Source organism: Chaetodon auriga, chromosome 12 (genome assembly GCF_051107435.1).
Source record: "Chaetodon auriga isolate fChaAug3 chromosome 12, fChaAug3.hap1, whole genome shotgun sequence".
Classification (NCBI taxonomy): domain Eukaryota; kingdom Metazoa; phylum Chordata; class Actinopteri; order Chaetodontiformes; family Chaetodontidae; genus Chaetodon; species Chaetodon auriga.
In genome coordinates this window covers 13,726,470-13,745,016 of record NC_135085.1, presented here as the reverse complement: position 1 = coordinate 13,745,016, position 18,547 = coordinate 13,726,470, and the positions used below count along the sequence as shown (strand labels likewise).

The window sequence follows — 18,547 nt, the reverse complement described above, 5'->3', positions numbered from 1 at the left end:
TCTCTCTCTCTCTCTCTCTCTGTTTTCACTGACGCGCGTGCATCACACACACACGTGCGGTCGCGCGCACTGCATAGTCAACCTAATTGGGACAATGTTCTGCTTACCAGTTGTCACAATCCCCAGATGTGACCAGAGTCTGGCAGATGCTGCTCAGTTTTGTGTTGTGTGGCTGTGCATGCGCTTCCTTACCAGTAGAGGGCACCATTAGCGCACACACACACACACACACACACACACACACACACACACACACACACACACACACACACACACACACACACATCTTGCCCAGCTAGCTGTAACCGGCTAGCGAGTCTGTTGTCGAGTTGACACCCTCCCCAAACCTCGGCAGCAGCTAAGCTGCACAGTCGACATGGCAAGAAAATATCGCAACAATTTCCTGAAGAAAGATGAAAATCTTCCAAGTCTTTTGGAATGAGTGAGTAGCATCGACAATAACTATGTCTTTGTTTTGATGGAAACCAAGAGTAGAAGTTGCATGTTTCGTTTAAGTCACATTAATGACGCATAGCTATGGTTAGTTGTTGCTAACACGAAAGGTAGCTAGCTAGCTAACAAGCTAGCGGCTACTAGAGGGAGGAGTAACGTTAAGGTTTGTTCTCTAGGCTGCTAGCTCTGTATGCTCAGTTCGACAAGAAGAATGAGCTGCGTCTGTAAAATGTGACCAAAATGCGACCATATTATGAGTCTGAACAATTTGACTACAAGTAAATTTGTGCGTCTGGTTAGAATAAACACATTTTCAAGGCAGTTGGGTAGCTGGGTAGTTTCCGATGCTAGCGTTACATAATCTCGCCGTTGAGAGTCAAATGGCTCCACTCTCCAGTGTCACTGTGTTTCTTCTGTAGCTATCGTTTCCTTGACCAGCACACGAGATGGTAACTTATGTTCTTGGCAGTGTTATGGATCCTAAATCACAGCTAGATGCAGAATAATGACTGTATCATGACCAACTCACGATTGGTTTTCGATTATTAAGTAATCGTTTTTTTAATCAGACGACGTTTGCTCGCTAGCAAACCTAGCAAACTAGCCACCCATAGCTTAGCTTGCTAAAAGTAAGCTAACGTTACCCACAATTAGCTAGCTAACGTATCGGTTAATATGAAGTAAATATTAACAGGCGTATTATCAGACATCAAAATTCGTAACGTTACAGCCACGGTAGCAACCCCGTTGACCAATAATAAAACCAATGCTTGTAGTTGGCCTAATGTATAGAGAAATATTAGCTTTTTGACAAGTTAGGTAGCGCAGTGGGACTTGGTTGTTAGCCTCTTCAGGACCCTTTGTCCATACTCATAGTGGTAACTAGCTCTTCTAAGTAGGCCACACGGCAGTTGTTTTGATCCCTCTCCGTCGCTTTTTTCTTCTCTGTCTTACAAATGTGTCACATCTGCTGTCTTTTTGTGTTTTGTGTTACGACCGAACAACGTGTACCGGCCAGTAGTCAAAGCCAGATTGACTTCAGATGACACATTTTTGATTTTGAATGTCGAAAAGTATCAGTAGCCCCACGAGAAATCTACTTTGTCATCCCACTGCCTTAAGTGCGTTTCTCAACTGCAGATGCACTCACACACAACACAGCAATGCTTTTTAAAATCGCTTATATGCTGTTGGAATATAAGCTAATAGGCTCTGTAATGTTATATTTTTGCTGTAAAATTCAAATCAGTGAATGTTTGCACAAAGTTAATTAATTTTGTCTTTCTCTTTTTCAGTATTCATCACGCGATGTGATCCAAAATCCACAATGTGTGAGAACATTTAAGAACGATTGAGTTCGGAAGAAAAATTCTTGATTCCAGTGGAATCTTCCATATATTATATATATATTTTATTTGATTTTTTTCTGTGTTAAAGCTTACATACATCTACACACACTCGTTCCATCAATATATAATCATGCCAGTGCAAGCACCACAATGGACAGAGTTCCTGCTGTGCCCGATCTGCACACAGACATTTGAGGAGACTGTTCGCAGGCCCATCAGCTTGGGCTGTGGACACACTGTCTGCAAGATGTGCCTGAATAAGTTGCACCGTAAGGCCTGTCCCTTTGACCAGACAGCCATCAGCACAGACATTGAGCAGCTACCTGTCAACACAGCCCTGTTACAGCTGGTGGGAGGCCAGGTAAGACTTGTGTCTTTATGTATTTTGTACACTCTTATTTGTTGACAACAGCCCTTGTTCGTGCTTGGATGACAGCTCATGGGTGTGTTTGAGTAGTGCAACGTCTTAAGATACCATTCATAGCTTGATGGAATGATGTTTTCTGTAATTACTGTTTATAGACTTTATTAGAGTGTTAAGTGCAGGCTATTGCCTGATGCACATAACTTGGAGATTCCTTTATGAGTCACACTCCAGTCATTGGGCAATGGCTTTTACTCCGTTGGTACACTGAGTGTAGGCACAATCTTTAAAGCCCTAATTCTTTGAGGCGGTGTTTGACTGACAGGTTGAGGCACAGCTAATGGTGTTTTGGCTTTGTTGGCCAAGTTTCCAGGTATATGCAGTATAATAATGGATAACGTCAGTGTATTGATTGTGAGCTTGATGAGTGTCTGATATAGTCATGGCTGTGATGAGTCTTAGCTGAGTGCTTTGCATATCTCTGCTCATACAGGTTAGAAGGGTACAATCTCAAATCAATTGAATATACCTGATAGAAATTACAGTCATGTTAGCTCTGCATCATTGTGGTTCATGAAAATAATTTATCATATGAAATACCCCAGATCTGCTGGTTGCTTTTGTTGGTATCAAAGCAAAAAGTGAAAATGGCAGAGTCATTAACTTTGCCAAGGAGGTCATGTTTGTTTGTCTGTTTGTCACCAGGATTATGCAAAAACTTTGGCCTGATTTTCATGAAACTTTCTAGGTCTAGCATGGGCCAAGGAAGAACCCCCAAACTTTTGGAGTGGATCTGAATCACAGGCTGGATACAAAAATTATTTTCCAATTTGGATAACATTGCAAGATAGGGTGTTTGGCCTTGGCGGAATAAATTCCATACATCTAAGAAATCTAGCAGATGTTAATTAAGTTCAATAGTGACAAAACATGTACTGTACAACTGTAGAATTACTATGACTCCATATTACAGTCCGCATTTACGGTTGCTAATAATCCTCTAGGGCAGTCTACACATGTAGTATCATCACAATTGTAACAACACTTTTTGGTGTGACTGTGGAAAACATAAATACATACACATCTTGCAACTAATTATACTCTAACCCACATCCAAATGTGACATTCTAAAAATTGTGGATGTATATTCAGACATATGTAGTGGTTGTGCTTGCAGATTTACATATCATAGAAACAGGGACCATTGGCCTGGTCTTCACTCTCCGAGTGCTCTTCCAGTTTTGATAGCTTCACTGGGAGCAGATGGCTGTGTATATTGGCATAGCTTGAGCATGAAATGATGAGAAAAGCTGCTCTGGTGTCTTGGCTCTAGTTTAAATTGTGTTTATTAGCAATGTTAACTGGCATAGTTGCAGTTCAACAAGCCAAACAAGACAAATTATTCTCAAACAAAAGAGCTTCTTAGGACAAAGGAAAGTTGAATGACATATTTCATTATAGTTGACAGATCAGTATAAATGAAGATTGCATTTACTATTCTGTTCAGGATTTTTTTCAAGATTGTAGGTAGTATGAGCTGCTAAGGGTTTGTAAATGTTAGCAATGCAAACAAAATTTTTCTAGCTTTATACATTTTATCACGCAATTTTACTTCTCTTGTCTGTAAAAATGTTCTTGCACAGACGCACAAACCCTCACACTCAGAGGTATTTTGATATACTTTGGTACACTCAGCTGTTTCAGCCAGTACATAAAATGACAAAAAGAAAATGATGACTGTGTATTCTACTACATCCATAACACCATTGTAGAGTCATAATTGTACTAAAAGCTATTGCTGTTGGTTGTCCTAATTATATCCCCCTGTGTATTCTGTGGCAGGTTCCTAAGGCTCAGCCTGTTGCCTTGATTACCAGTCCAGAGGACTCTCAGCATTATGAGGAGGCCAGGCAGTGTGTGGAGGAGCTGGCCCTGTACCTCAAACCTCTCAGCAACACCCGAGGTACTTAACGTACACAAACACACACAAACACATGCTTATTACTTTCGAAGTTTGTTCTATCATTATTATTATCTGTTGACACTCTTGCTGCCTCTAAATGAAGCTCAGGAGGTTGCTTTTGACTTGGAAACTCCAGTATGCATTATTATTGGCATTCACATGGTTTAAGGTGCGAGAATGCTGCAGCTAGGTGACTGTTAATGGACGTGGCCTTGTTCCCTTTTCAAAAGCGGTCCACGTGTTTGCCTTTTATTTATGTTAGTGGCATGCCTGGAACAAGAACTGGGGAGAAAACAAAGGTACAGAAACATATGCCATGCCTCGTTCTTGTTAATGGCTGTTTGAAAGTGATTATGATTACATGATGGAACCGCTTTGGACAGTAAATCATTGTGTGCTTCATTGACAAAGATAATAATGATACAAAATTCGAGGAAATTTATTTAACAAGTCTGATCTCACGATGCAGTTAATGTGGTGCTTTAAGGAAATACACTATTGTGTTTTTCTTTGGATCACTGAAGTTACTTCAAACTGGCATAAATCTTTCAGAGGAAGAGGGTTAAAGGGGCTGACATTATGGTTCAGAGTTGTTTGTCTTCAATGCCACTGTGCCATGTTGCCAAATCATAATATTCAAAGGTCGCAGTTGTTTCCCTTATATTAATTCATCATTAGGAACAGGTATAATGAAGTAAGCTGAAAACAAGACAGCCAAATAAAAACCTTTAAGACCCACATTAGTGTCTTAAATCCAGTTTGTTCAATCACAGAATTACATTAAATGTAGTGTGAACATAACGGGTGCAAATTTTAAGCAATTCCTTAATGATCGAAATGTTAGTGCTTAACAACTGAATATGATTGACTGATTAGTAGAAATTATTAATGATTGATTAATAATTGATTAGCTTTAAATGCCTGTCACAAAGTGTACTTCTCCTTGAAACAGTTGAAATGGACTCCTCCTCTGCGTAGCTTGAGGAAATTCAGTGTTTCTGTCACCATTTATTTAAACAAAAGGAAATTGTTTTAATCAAATTTAATAAAAAAAATAATAATGCAGTCACTTAGAATTGCTGCTGGTTCTCCCACTCCACCCATCATAATTCAACTACAACATTTACCATAGTAATTCTGTTTAACCTACAGGCTTCATTAGACAACAGTAATTAGGTAAGACATGCCGGATGCTTGAAACAAAGCCGGGCCCATCAATAGATCAGTATCTTGATCTTCTGACATCAGTCTCAAGTCTATTTACCATGAGCATATCTCTTTAGTCAGGTGCAAGTCATTTGTGCAGTTTTTCAATGGAATTCCCTGTTGAAAGTTGCCTCCAACATGTCTTTAATATGATCACTTCTCCACATGTTTTACCTTATGTATGGAAAACCGCTTTCGCCATGTCCATGTCAAAGACTTATATCAATAACATATGGACATTCAGCAAGTCTGTCTGTTGAAAACGCCTGCTGTGGAGCTAATAATCAGCAAATATTTGATTGTTTTTCAATTATTAAGAATCTGACTGACCAAGTACGTAACCACTAACAATGTCTCGGAGGTGTATTAGTAATGCTGCACCAGCGTTTGTCATTGTTGCTGATTGCATATTTTGGTCAATCAGAGTCTTAATGATAATTGAAAAATAATCAAATGATCATTTTCATCCCCAGTCAACATATTTGCCTTCATTTTACAGTTTGCATTATTGTCTCTGTGTCTCACCCCAGTCCTTTCAGAGCAGTTCTGCCGCAGAGTGTTATATGTCAGGAATCCAAATTATTTTCCTTGGATGATGACCTTAAGACATGAGCAGTTAATAAGTGCATAACGTTGCTCATTCAGTCATAGTAAACAAACATTCTTCACATCAAACCCTTTAACAACAACACAAGAATGGTCAAAAATATAATAGAGGAACATTAACCAAAAAGATGTATTGATAGATGCATCGTTACATGATGTCAAAATGAGGTAGTGATGCTGTTGGTTGGTCTGTAATGACTGATAACCATCTATCCACTTGCTACTTGCTACTAAAACATAATACTTTACCTCATCAACTTTTTGTAAATATATGGTTATTCTGAATTTGTTGCCAGCACCACATTTAAAACAAGGTAGGACAGGGGGCAACAAAGGACTGGGAACATTGTGGAGTGCTCCAAAACTGTTTAGATATGAAAAGGACATCCTTGAAAGGCTCAGTCGTTCAAAAGCAAGGATGGGGCAAGGTTCACCACTTTGTGAAACATGATTGTATAAAGGATATTACTACATGGACTTGGGAACACGACAGTAAACACAGTTTGTTTGCAAATGATTGCGTTCTGGTTTTATTTACGTTTTACACAATGTCCACTTTTTTGGGATTGGTGTTGTAGTGACATATCTTTTTTAATAGCAATATGCATATGTAAGGCACAAATCCTGCTTCAGAGATGTGTTGATTCCACATAATTGTAATTTGATTGCTGCATTTTGTGGTGCTTTTCAATGCTACTGAATTCTGCTGACATGCTATTGATTTGTCTTCTCCATTTGTATCAATGAGGGGAGGCTAAACAACAATGCGTCTTTCTGTAATACAGTAGAGTTCACAGTGCCACAAACTACATCCTCCATCATGATCATAAAGGATTGGATCAGCAGCACTCTAAAATTATTTACGTTTTATAACCTTCATGAAGGTTGGATGTATTGCGGGGCGCTAGGTGCACCTAATAAACTGGCAACTGAGTGTAGATTCTCTTGGTTTACCAGCTGCCTTGTCTAATCTCTCAATAGGTGTGGGTCTGAGCAGCACAGCCCAGAGCATGCTGAGTCGACCCATGCAGAGGAAACTGGTAACGCTGGTCCACTGCCAGCTGGTGGAGGAGGAGGGCCGCGTTAGAGCCATGAGAGCTGCCCGCTCTCTGGGTGAGCGAACCGTCACTGAACTCATCTTGCAGCACCAGAATCCACAGCAGCTCTCCTCCAATCTGTGGGCCGCTGTCCGTGCTCGAGGATGTCAGTTTCTCGGCCCGGGTAGGTTGTTTCCCTCATAATAGCTTTTTTGATTTGTGTTTTGGTTTCTCTTGGTGAAAGCGGGAATTATATTCCTGTTAAAATACACATATGCTTCTCTGTGAGGCAAACATGGCAATTATTGGTAACCATCAGGCAGGGTGATAATTTTTCACACAATTAATGATTAATTAATGGCTAAAATACTCAGACAGGACCATTTGTTTTTGGCTAATCCAGTCAAATACCAGATAAATCGAAGTACTTCATCACAGTGATGCTAATATCATAATTATCCAATATTCCAATAATCTATACATATAATCCAATATTGCCATAAGAGTCCTGATCATTGATTTACAGTGTTGCCCATAATTTCCTCATACATTGTAACACTGTATATTAATTTCTTTTTCCATTCCAGTAATCAATGTCCACATAACCTCTGCAGGAGTTTGCTTTTGGCTGTCAACTGTCACTCATGGTTTTTATGTTTGTTTTTCCTCCCCCAGCCATGCAGGAGGAAGCTCTAAAGTTGGTCCTGCTTGCCCTTGAGGATGGCTCTGCTCTGTCCAGGAAGGTGTTGGTCCTTTTTGTAGTCCAGAGGCTTGAGCCACGCTTCCCGCAGGCCTCAAAGACTAGCATAGGCCATGTGGTGCAGCTCCTCTACAGGGCCTCCTGCTTCAAGGTATGTCACTGACTGAGAACCAGAAGAACGTTTTATTAAATAATGTACGTCATTTGTGGCTATTATATTGAGGCCCATTGCCTCAATATTAGACCAGCCCTGACTATAATTTATACTTACCTAATACTCCTTATCCCCTCGGGCTACCTAGGTGACCAAACGTGATGAAGACTCATCCCTGATGCAGCTGAAAGAAGAGTTCCGTACTTACGAGGCTCTGCGGCGTGAGCATGACTCCCAGATTGTTCAGATTGCCATGGAGGGTGGGCTGCGCATCGCACCTGACCAGTGGTCTTCTCTGTTATATGGAGATCAATCTCACAAGTCACACATGCAGTCCATCATAGATAAGGTGTGTGAGAGAAGTTATTTTTTTCTTCTCTCACCAGTATGTTTCATACAAGATTTATGTGGTCTGCTATACGTTACAGTTTCTTAGTGCCTTATGTCAGAGCATGTTCCCACAGAAGATATCCTGTCTGCCATAAATCTACCAGTGTTGATTTGTTTTTCTGCTTCTGGCATAGCTGCAGACCCCAGCGTCTTTTGCTCAGAGTGTTCAAGAGCTGACGATCGCGCTGCAGAGGACCGGAGATCCAGCCAACCTCAACAGGTTGCGACCCCACCTCGAACTACTGGCCAACATTGATCCCAGTCCTGGTAAGAAACACCTTCAGGAATCTTGGTGTTGTATAGACGTATGCATTGTCACACAATAACCATTGCATCTTCTCAACCGTCTGTCTAACATCTTTCCTATCATTCCAGTATATATTGTCTTCTAAAGTGGCTTAAAACAAGCAGTCCTGGCCAGAGCCTAGCTGTTGCATTACAGTTAAGCTGACCCTCAACAAATAGTTTACCATATATTAGATTTGTTTGGTCGGGCAAATGTCTGAAAATGTCCTCCAAAAGACTGCATGGATATGTAGCTTTGAAGTGTGACTTAATTGAAAATGGGGCATCTATATGCTTTCCTAATCAGAAGTTAGCTTGTGACTCTCAAATGTTGTGTTTTTTAATGTTTGACCACCACGTATGAATTCAAACACCAAATTTACAAAAGTTGACTCTCATTCACTTGAAAGGCCAATCAGCTAAGGGGGCTTTAGAGCCAAGGCATGTCATTAATTTCAACTTCAGAATTATAATTTGGTACCCGACCACCCTGCCCTGCAATCTCCCAGTCGTGGAAGCTGTTTGCTGTTCGTGACGGTACTTTGTGCTGGTACTTTGTGCTGTCAGTGGTGATCTTCTGGGAAACAACCCACACACACTTAACCTCAGAGACAACTAAGTACCATCATTTAAAATATTTAGATAAAAGTCTGTTTTTCTCATACTTCCATTTGTTTTCCCCCCAGATGCTCCCCCTCCCACATGGGAGCAGCTTGAGAAAGGGTTGGTAGCAGTGAAAACAGTTGTGCATGGCCTGGTGGACTTCATCCAGAACCACAGCAAGAAAGGAGCTGATCCTCAGCAGGTCAGTCTATCCATTGGACCACAGAAAGAACTGGACGCATCCTGCAGAAGATCCATTTGATTAAAAAAATAGTGCAGTGTTGTATTTTATTCATCACATTATGTGAAATGTGTTTCAAGTGTAGAATTCACAGAATTCCAAAATATTCAAAGAGATATTTGGGAAAGAACTATATTTTGTAGGGCCCTGGTGCAACCATTTCATTAATACTTGGCGTCTCTCTTTTAGCCTCCTCAGCACAGCAAGTACAAGACATACATGTGTCGTGACATGAAGCAGAAGGGAGGCTGTCCTCGCGGAGCCAGCTGCACCTTTGCTCACTCTCAGGAAGAACTGGAGAAGTGAGTCTTGACAATATCAACATGCAGCAGTGTTTGCTTTTTTGATTTTACATATTGCAGTTGAAATGAAGCCATTTTCACAGCACTCTCTTACACATTTAACTCTCTGTGTACGCTTGTCAGGTATCGTAAGATGAATAAGCGTCTTGCAGCTCGCCTCCCAGGCTCAGGAGGGCTCATGCCAGATGACGGCCTTCCTCTTGATGTAGCAGTGACCCGGAAGTCTTCGCCCCTCACCAATGGCAGTGGTGGACCCTCTTTGCCCCAGCTTATTCCTCGTGGCACAGACACATATGAACTGTTGCGTAAACCCATGAAGATGGATGGAGGGAGTCCCAGCACCCCAGGATCACCACCTGATGTGTGAGTAAAACAGTCTCTTAGTGGTCAATTATTTGGCAGCCAAAGAACAGGCAACCATGTGCCATGAAGTCTGTACATTTCTCTGTTATTGGAGACCAGCTGTACTGATTGAAGAGGAGAGGGGTTTGGTTGTTGGGTCTATAGACTAATATTCTTGAAGTGGAAGCCTGCAGACTCTTGTTATTAATTGACATACATGGATATGGCTCATTGACAATCTGCCTGTTGTCTTTTCTTTAATGTGAAACGTTTTCCTGCAGCCTTGACCCTGTGCCCAAACCCGGTATGCCTCTGCCACCTCATGCCATGGCCCATCCAAGGATGCCAGCGGACCACCTCTCTGGGGTCAAGCACATGCCTGTTGTAGCCAGAGGTTCGCCAGTCTACCCCCAGCCTCAGCTCCCTGAGATGTGCTACGACACTCGCCCACCACCTTCTGCTTCTCAGTATGAGCCCCCACAGTACTCCACAGGTATGGGTCAAGTAAATTGAATAGAGCATAGTGTGCTTCTGTGTGTGTGACTGATGAAAATTTGATATCTTTTGTACTTTATGCTTAGAAATCATCAAGGAAAGAGATGTTAATCATAGGCTGCCATTTATTTCTCAGGGTATCCCTACCAACAACCACCACAGTATGTTCCCCGGGATTATATGCGTAACCCTCCTCCGCCCAGTGAGTCAGGACCGCCGTACCAGGACCCCTACCCTGGCTACGGTCCTCCAGAGCGCCCCTACCAGGCCCCTCATTCTGGTCCACCCTTCTCCTACCCTCACGCTCCACACCACGACCGAGGTCGTCACGGGACCTACAGTGGCCCACCACCTCCTCCACAGCCTTACCCATCTCAGAGGGATGGCCTGGTCAGAATGAGTCCTGCACCTCTGGATGTTCCTCCACCATCAGCAGGGCAGGCTAACTCACTTTACCACCAGGAGCCCAGTGTCCGGGATAGATACCCTCCAGACGGCTACTATCCAGCAGGTGCCCAGCCCCCACCCATGAGGACTTACATCAGGGTGAGTCATTTTAATCAGTTTGCTTTTAACTCTTTGTGTGGCCATCCTAGTTACAAAACACTTAAATAAGTGCTAGCAATTGAGCAGCAATATTTCTCTGTGTGACTCAGGGACCAACATATAGTGGTTCGCAGCCCAGCCTGGACTATCTGCACCGACGTCGACAGGAGCTGTTATCCCAGCTGGAGGAAAGGAAGGTCATCTCCCCGCCGCCATTTGCTGCCTCCCCCACTCTCTCTCATCCCTTCCCCAGTGACTACCCTCCAGAGGTTAGCACTATGTGAATTTCTGTGTCTCTGAGATTGGTTCATGTAGTACACAGGCTATAAGATTTGACACATTTAAATTCAATGTCCAAGAACTGGTGGTGTAGAATTTAAAAAGAGGTATTGGTTGACTGTGAATAAATGGAAGAATTAGTGACAGCACCTTGTCTGTGTATGTTCTGTGTCTGCAGTATGGTGAAGAGAGCTCCAAAACCATGATGAAATGCAGAGAGCCCGACTATGCAGGGCAGTACTCTCCCTGGTCTTGTGAAACCATTGGCTCCTACATTGGCACAAAGGATGCCAAACCCAAAGATGTTATGGTTCCTGGCGCCATGGAGATGATGGTGAGTTCAAATGGATAACTCTGTTTGTAACCATGTCTGTATTTTCCCATTATGGGTGGAAAAATGATACATTGTGATTCTGTCTTGAGTGATTCAGTGTTGATGCTCTAAGGGGAATTTAACAATGTACCGAGCTTAATGACTGAGCGATTGAGGTTGCGTTAATCAGTGCAGGCTATATGTGACAATGCCTGTATGTTGACCAAGTGTAATTAAACAGCCCAGACAAGTAAGTGTTTTGTCCTGTCAAATACATCTTTATTCTCCTTTTTCTACTGACAGAAACAACCAGTTTTGTTTAACCACATGTATCAAGTGACAAGTGAAGAAAGCTTCTCTAACCTCGCCTCTCTATACTGCTCTCTCTCTCCCTCAGAATGTGGAGGCAAAGGATCTGAGGGAGCCATCGCTGGAAGCTCCTCGGAGGGGTGCAGAAGTCAAGGACGATGACCCTATTATCCCGTTTGGCCCCCAGCCCACTGTGTCACGCTTCGGTGCCATCTCCCGCACCTCAAAGACAGGCTACCAGACCACCGGCCCTGTGCAGGCCATAGCCTCTACTCCCCAGAACCCAAACTCTAAGCATATGGCCATGACCGGTAAGAGACCATGTGCACCACAACCTATTAATTGCTGTGTGTGTTAGCATCTTATTATTGCTTTAAGTGGAAATTGGTAACCCTGTACAATTTCTGAAAGTCAGTTGTTTTACTCATTACATCATTTGTAATTGAAAACATTTCTGACAACCATTTTACCACCTCGCCTACAGCAGAATACACATATGGAAGCCATGGAGGATGGGGTGGAGCTTCATATCCCTCCCACCAGGCTGCCTCCTCCTCTCAGGGACACTTCAGTGAGCGGTGAGGCGCACATTTGTTGTTCCTCCTCGATAATAATACTAATCAGGCTTTTGGAGAACGTCAGAAATACGTGTGTGAAAGGGAAGGTTTGTGGCCTAAGATTGTTGAGAAGTAATTTAAATATTTCACTGTATTTCACTTTCACAGCCTACCTATGGCAGCCCCAGACAGAGAACAGTTAAAGATTGAGCTGCAGCAGGTCAACCAGCAGATCAACCAGCAGACCCAGATGCGAAGCATGGAGGTGCGTATGCTCTGGAACTAACAAGAGGACCTACCAAGACCTGGAAAGCACAGAAACTGATCTGATATTTTCAAATATTTAAATAAGTATAACAGTGTTTTTAATTTCCACAGATGGCTTAATATTTATAGCCTTGCTTTCATTTCACATGATAGTTGATGTTGTGAAGAGTAAAAGTAGTTGGCTGTCATGCTGCCAAGTCAACATCAAAATACAGGCAACAGTAGTCTCAAAAAACAGATGTTCCATTTTTCTTTCCTCTCATTATTACCAGAAATGTCCACATTTCACACTCATCCTCCACACTTCCTGTCTCACTATTACAGGCTGCCAGTAACTCTTTGCTGCTGCAGAGGGAGGCCAGCGCAATGGCAGGACAGCCTGTGCAGCCCAGCCAGGCAGCAGCAGCAGCAGCCCAGCAGCAGCAGCAGGCCAAGTGGCCAGCAGGGGGAGCAAGTACACCAGCTGTCTCCAGTGAGCAGCTGAGCCTGGAGCTCCACCAGGTGGAGAGAGAGATTGGAAAGAGGACCCGAGAGATGGCTTTGGTAAGGGATGGGTATTTGGCAGCTATAGAGCAACAAAAAGGGATCTAACAGTCTCCCTGTGCATGCTGAGAGAAGTTGGGATAATGAGGGAATTATTGATTAAATGATCCTGTGATGGCTGGAGGAGGGGACACTTTAGAACATCCTGCTGGATGTCCAACAGAATGGATGTTCAGTTATGGATTTTAACTGCATACAGTGAAAATATTCATGAAAATTCAGTTTTCTTCTAGAGCCCCTTCAGTTTCTCCTTGCAGAAGTTGTGTTATACCACCATGTAGCTACTTATGACACTATCTAACACCAGCGCAAGTGCACATATCCATGCGACAAGAAAACAAACAGTATGTAGCCGGGGGTCTTTCCACCAGCTAAGTATGTTTTGTCTTTCTCCAAACCAGGAAAGCCAAGTAGCCCATGACGTTCAGCAGTACAAGATCAAATCTGTTGAGAATGGACAACCAGAGCACAAGACTCAGCTGGAAGAAATCTCCCTGGCTCTCGGGTGAGCATACACGTACTTGAACATAAATGTGTGTACTCCATGAATATGTGTGTACTTCATTATCAACCTGAGCTCCTCCCAGCATTCCTTGTTCTCACTCGGGTCTTTTCTCTCCATCCTGAATTCAGCGAGGTGTCAAACGGCTCCAGCAGTCTGCAAGAAAGTGCAGTGGGCGGGTCCATGCTGTCACTGACCAATAAGACATCTGCGTTGAGCCTGTGCTCTGATCCAGGTGCCACTGGTTCAGAGATGCAGAAGAATGGCGTTGTCCATTCCTGCTCTTAGGCAGTACACACTTACACACACATACACACGCACACACTCAAGATGCTCAATTGAAAAGCATGCACAGGCACACATACACCCATTCTATTTAGAAGATGAGCAGTATCTGCCGTGATATGAATTTTCTTTCTTTTTGTTCTGTGAATGAGCTTTTTTTAATGACTTTCCTTGCCTGGAAACCAGGGCATATGATAACATTTCTCGTGTGTGTTAATTTTTTTCTTTTATTTTTCCCTTCTTTTTTCTTTTTTTTTCTTTCTTGTACTGGGATTACAGATTAACAAGGCTCGCAATAGATGTATCGGGAAGAGATAATGGTGGTGATGTTGACAGTGGTGTGATTTCATCCCAAAAGGACAGGCGTATTCCATCCTGAATAAACAAAAACATAGTCAAATATTTGATCAATTCTCCCCATATATGATTTGTTGACATACATACAGATGAACGGTTACATACAAAGGAGCAGATTAAGAAGCACTATCGCATCACATGCACTCTGAGGAGCCTATCTTGTTGCAATCTGACTGAAATAGCATAAGTGTGCTGCTTGGTACTCACCCCCAGAATCGTAAAAAATGTGGTTGCCCAGATCTGGCTGGTCTGAGGAGGGAAAAGGCATCCCAGTATTCCACCAGTATTCACCTGAAATGGAGATGCAAGGTGTTTTAGAGATCACTTTTGCACCACATGCACGTCCTCACCTTCCACGGGAAGTATGATTTTATTAGTGCATTTTATGAACACATCATGTGTCTTGTTTCATACTTGAAAGCAGTATATTATATATTTAATTGAAGCATTCTGTTTTAAAGATTGCAACGAGTCTTTTTGATAAGGAGCTTTCCACATGTTTTCTATAAGGGAATCTACTATGTGCTTCTCTCGGTTGTGGTGCGACCCGATGTGGTTTGTTCGCAATGCCTTTCGCCTGTGCTCTGCAGGGCTGCGTTCAGATGCTAGTCGATTATGTCATGAAATTTTTCTCAGCACGCTCAAAAATAGTTGGGGTTTTTTTTGGGGAGGGGGGTGGGGGTCAGGGGGTGAATGCACATGATCGGGATGAGAGAGAGGACGTCTTTCTGCCTCAAGAGTCAAGTGAACGAGTGTAAGCTTGACCGTTTAACGTTAGGGTAAATAAGGATTTCCCTCCTCAGAGCTTCTCATCTGGCCACACAAAAGGCCTCCCCATTGGGATTATCTTGTCATTTGTTCTCCTAACTTCCATGAAGTTGCCTTCCCTTGTGTGTGTGTGTGTATGTGTGTGTGCGCGTGCGTGCGTTTTGTTTTTTGTTTTTTCCATGCTTTACGTTGTTACGATTTGGGGGGTGCGGCTTACCCAGTGAAGGCTTTATAGAGCTCAGTTGAACACGTGTCCTCCTTTGTTATGAAATGGTTGGATTCCAAGCAAAACCTGGACTTATCTTTTGTACCCACTGACAGGAAACTTGTAGCGTTTTTAGCTACGCAGTGCTTTTGAAATCATAGTTACAGCTGAGGGTGTTTGTGATGGTTACTGGGGTAAACACAACAATCCTTCAAAAATGGCTGTTCGCAAATAGCAGATGTGAGTATATACAAGCATCTTTATTGGTGAGTAGCTCAATATTCACTGTATCATGTTTCTTTTCGCACCTTGATGTCATCACCACCACCATTACCACTATTACTGCTCTTTCTTCATCATGTAAATTGTTTACTGCTGATGCTCAACATGGAGTGCTTTGCCTTTCGTAAACAATTAGCATGATCGGCTACAGTTTTACGGCTCTGCTGAGAGCGAGTGAGTCCTTGTGTTTGAACGGTTGAAGGATTGAGGAGACGTTCCGGGTCAAGTCGTTTTCGTTAAGCGCCGAGCCTTCATTTTGACCGAACGAGGGCTCCCTGAGAAGTTTGACTAATCCCCGATCACTGATGAGTAAGATGGAAGACACAAATGTTTTTGTGTCCGACGGGCTCATCTGGGTTGTTTGATGCGCATCTCTTCCAACTTGTCGCGCTGTATTAGTGGAAGTTTGGGTTTTTCTTTTTTTATTCGGATTTTCCTACTACACTTCAAGCCTCTGGCTGCTCCTCGCTACATTTATTGTTTAGGTACACAGCTCACTTATACATATGAGTATGTATACATACATTAATATACTAAAGCACTATTAATGTGCCACCTCTTATTTTACTTGCTCAGCATTTATATTAAATGATCTCTACTTAGAATCAGCAATTTTTTGTTTTTTTGTTTTTTTTGTTTTGATTTGTTCTCTGTCCACTGGTTGCCAACACAGACTTTATCCTTTCCCAGACGAAGGACCTCTGTGCGCATTGATGTGTGTTCACTTAATCTTTTGTGTTCAAACAAAGATGTTCTTTATAGACTATGCTTCCGAAGAAGACAAAAATTCTGTAACTTTGGAAAATTTATGGAGACGTTTTGTGTGTGCTAGACTGTATTGTAGAAAATGTACCCTAAGTTTTTTTTTGTTTTTTTTCGACCCCTTTTTTTCCCCCCCTCAAAGTGTGCTGTACTGGGTGATAGTGTTGAGGTATTAGAAAAGTTTTGGGGTTATTTTCCCACCCCTGCCACCAAGAGGATATTCAGGAAGTCTCTGATAAAAGGTTGGCCTTAAGTCCTCTTGCGATGCTCCTTTACCTTGCCTGCTTATAGGAGCATGAGCTGATCTCCAAAATAGTAATTAACACTTAATTGGCATGACATAGAGTCATACAGATGGGCTCTCATACATCCCCTACCTACCCCCCACCCCCCACCCCCTTTGAAACTCACACAAAACTGCAATAATGCAAATCTCTGAGGATTTGAAGCAAAATGTGTATTTTTTATTCTTAAGCAAATGTTGTGGCCCTAGCTGTTTTTTTTTTTTCTTTCTCTTGTGTTTTTTGTTTCCGCAATAGTTGAGTGAATTTACTGACCTGCAAGTCTTACAGTCTTTAATGAGTCATCTGACCTGATGTGCAGTCAACAGCTACAAGAGGATCTGAGTGACATTCAAGCAGCAGCTTTGTTCTTCTTTGACAACTACTTACACCAAATTGGTCTCCCAGGATGATTCTGCAGTTATAATTCCACGAATTAGCGACAGTTTAGTGTTAATTCAATGTGATGTTTCTCACTTTCTGGAAGTGCAAGCCAACCAAAACTGTCACAGCGCTGATTGGACCTGACGAGTCCCTGCAGGTCTGAATGAGCCTACAATGCCTTTAGCTTAGCAGAACTGACATACAATGACATTATGGGGTGGTTTACTATTTAGTAAATAGAAAAGATGTTCATTTCAATCTCCTGTGTGTTTTTTGTTTCTGAGTGGAACTGCTGCCTCTACCCCTCACTTACATATCCAGTGAACCCCTCCACTCCCACCCTTGACCACTGAACTCTGTTACTGCTGTTTGAGGCTCACATTTTATTCCCTGACTTTCTGGGGAAATTCGCAAATGGCTATTTTATATGATTACTCCCTTGTAAAATATCTCTTAAATTAAGGTACAGGTTTGATTTCAGCAAGAAAAAAGAAGTTTTTATATGTATATTATACTCCATTAAGGAATGTCTAGAATTATCTTCCTCCAATGTGGATGTAGCCATTATTACGCCATTTTATGACTTTGTAAGAGAATTCACTGTGTGAAAATTGGTTTGCATTTTTGTATAATACAATCTGCTTTTTTTTTTCGTTTGATACGAGAGGGAGGTCAAACTGGAAGTTTGAAGAGAGAAAAAAAATGAACCTGTGAAATTGAGAAAACAAAGTGTAACTTATGTACAACAGTGATTCTAAGCTGAGGGGGAAAGATTAAATGATATTGCTAACTCAGAACATTTGTGTTGTTTTTATTTTTAACAAGTTGAAGAGCAACTTTGAGTAACTCTTGTGTACATTTTTACCACGTTATATAGAGTTTGTGGGAAAGCTAAAACAATAAACCTTTTTTTTTCAGTCAGTGGGAACAATCTCAAGTCATACCGAGCAGTGACCGACTAAAACATCTTAACGACCACAGCATGAAATGATCACCTCTGTAAACCACTGACACCAGAAATTTGAGGTCGACAGTTCATTCTTGAGCTGACCAAATAGTCGCAACTTACTCAACAGCTCTGGAGCTATGGATCACACTGTATCACAAAAAAATGCAATCATTTAACATGAACTGTGTTTACTTTGCACTGTTTTCAGCTGAGTGTTTGTCAAAAAGAAATTACAAACCATCACGTCCTGTTGATGTTTTACACAGCGTCCCAACTTTTTGGGAATCTGAGTTGGCGATGTTCACATAGAGCATCTTTTCTTTCTTTTTTGAACCCATCTCAACTTTAAAAGTGTAGATGTAACGTGACCAGTATATTCACTAACCGCACTGCCTGGTTTGAAAAGCCAGGAATCAAAAGTTGCCCGTCAACACAAAGCAACAGCTTCAAATACTCTTAACGCACCAT

General features: G+C 42.1%; 1 protein-coding gene across 2 annotated transcripts; it reads left to right on the top strand.

Moving 5' to 3' along the window:
* Nucleotides 1-326: 326 nt before the first annotated feature.
* Nucleotides 327-17,921, top strand: rc3h1b (ring finger and CCCH-type domains 1b). 2 transcript variants are annotated; one of them, XM_076744245.1, is made up of 20 exons: nucleotides 327-442; nucleotides 1,749-2,163; nucleotides 4,009-4,129; nucleotides 6,923-7,162; nucleotides 7,654-7,829; nucleotides 7,981-8,181; nucleotides 8,357-8,489; nucleotides 9,194-9,312; nucleotides 9,541-9,653; nucleotides 9,777-10,016; nucleotides 10,277-10,488; nucleotides 10,627-11,036; nucleotides 11,147-11,305; nucleotides 11,494-11,649; nucleotides 12,026-12,248; nucleotides 12,425-12,515; nucleotides 12,663-12,759; nucleotides 13,086-13,304; nucleotides 13,706-13,809; nucleotides 13,938-17,921. In XM_076744245.1, exons 2-20 carry the CDS (start codon nucleotides 1,933-1,935, stop codon nucleotides 14,092-14,094), a joined length of 3,402 nt encoding a protein of 1,133 aa, XP_076600360.1. In that variant the 5' UTR covers nucleotides 327-442; nucleotides 1,749-1,932; the 3' UTR covers nucleotides 14,095-17,921. The 2 variants fall into 2 exon arrangements, with proteins under 2 accessions (XP_076600360.1, XP_076600359.1); XM_076744244.1 differs by having other exon boundaries at nucleotides 12,422-12,515.
* The last annotated feature ends 626 nt before the right edge of the window (nucleotides 17,922-18,547 follow it).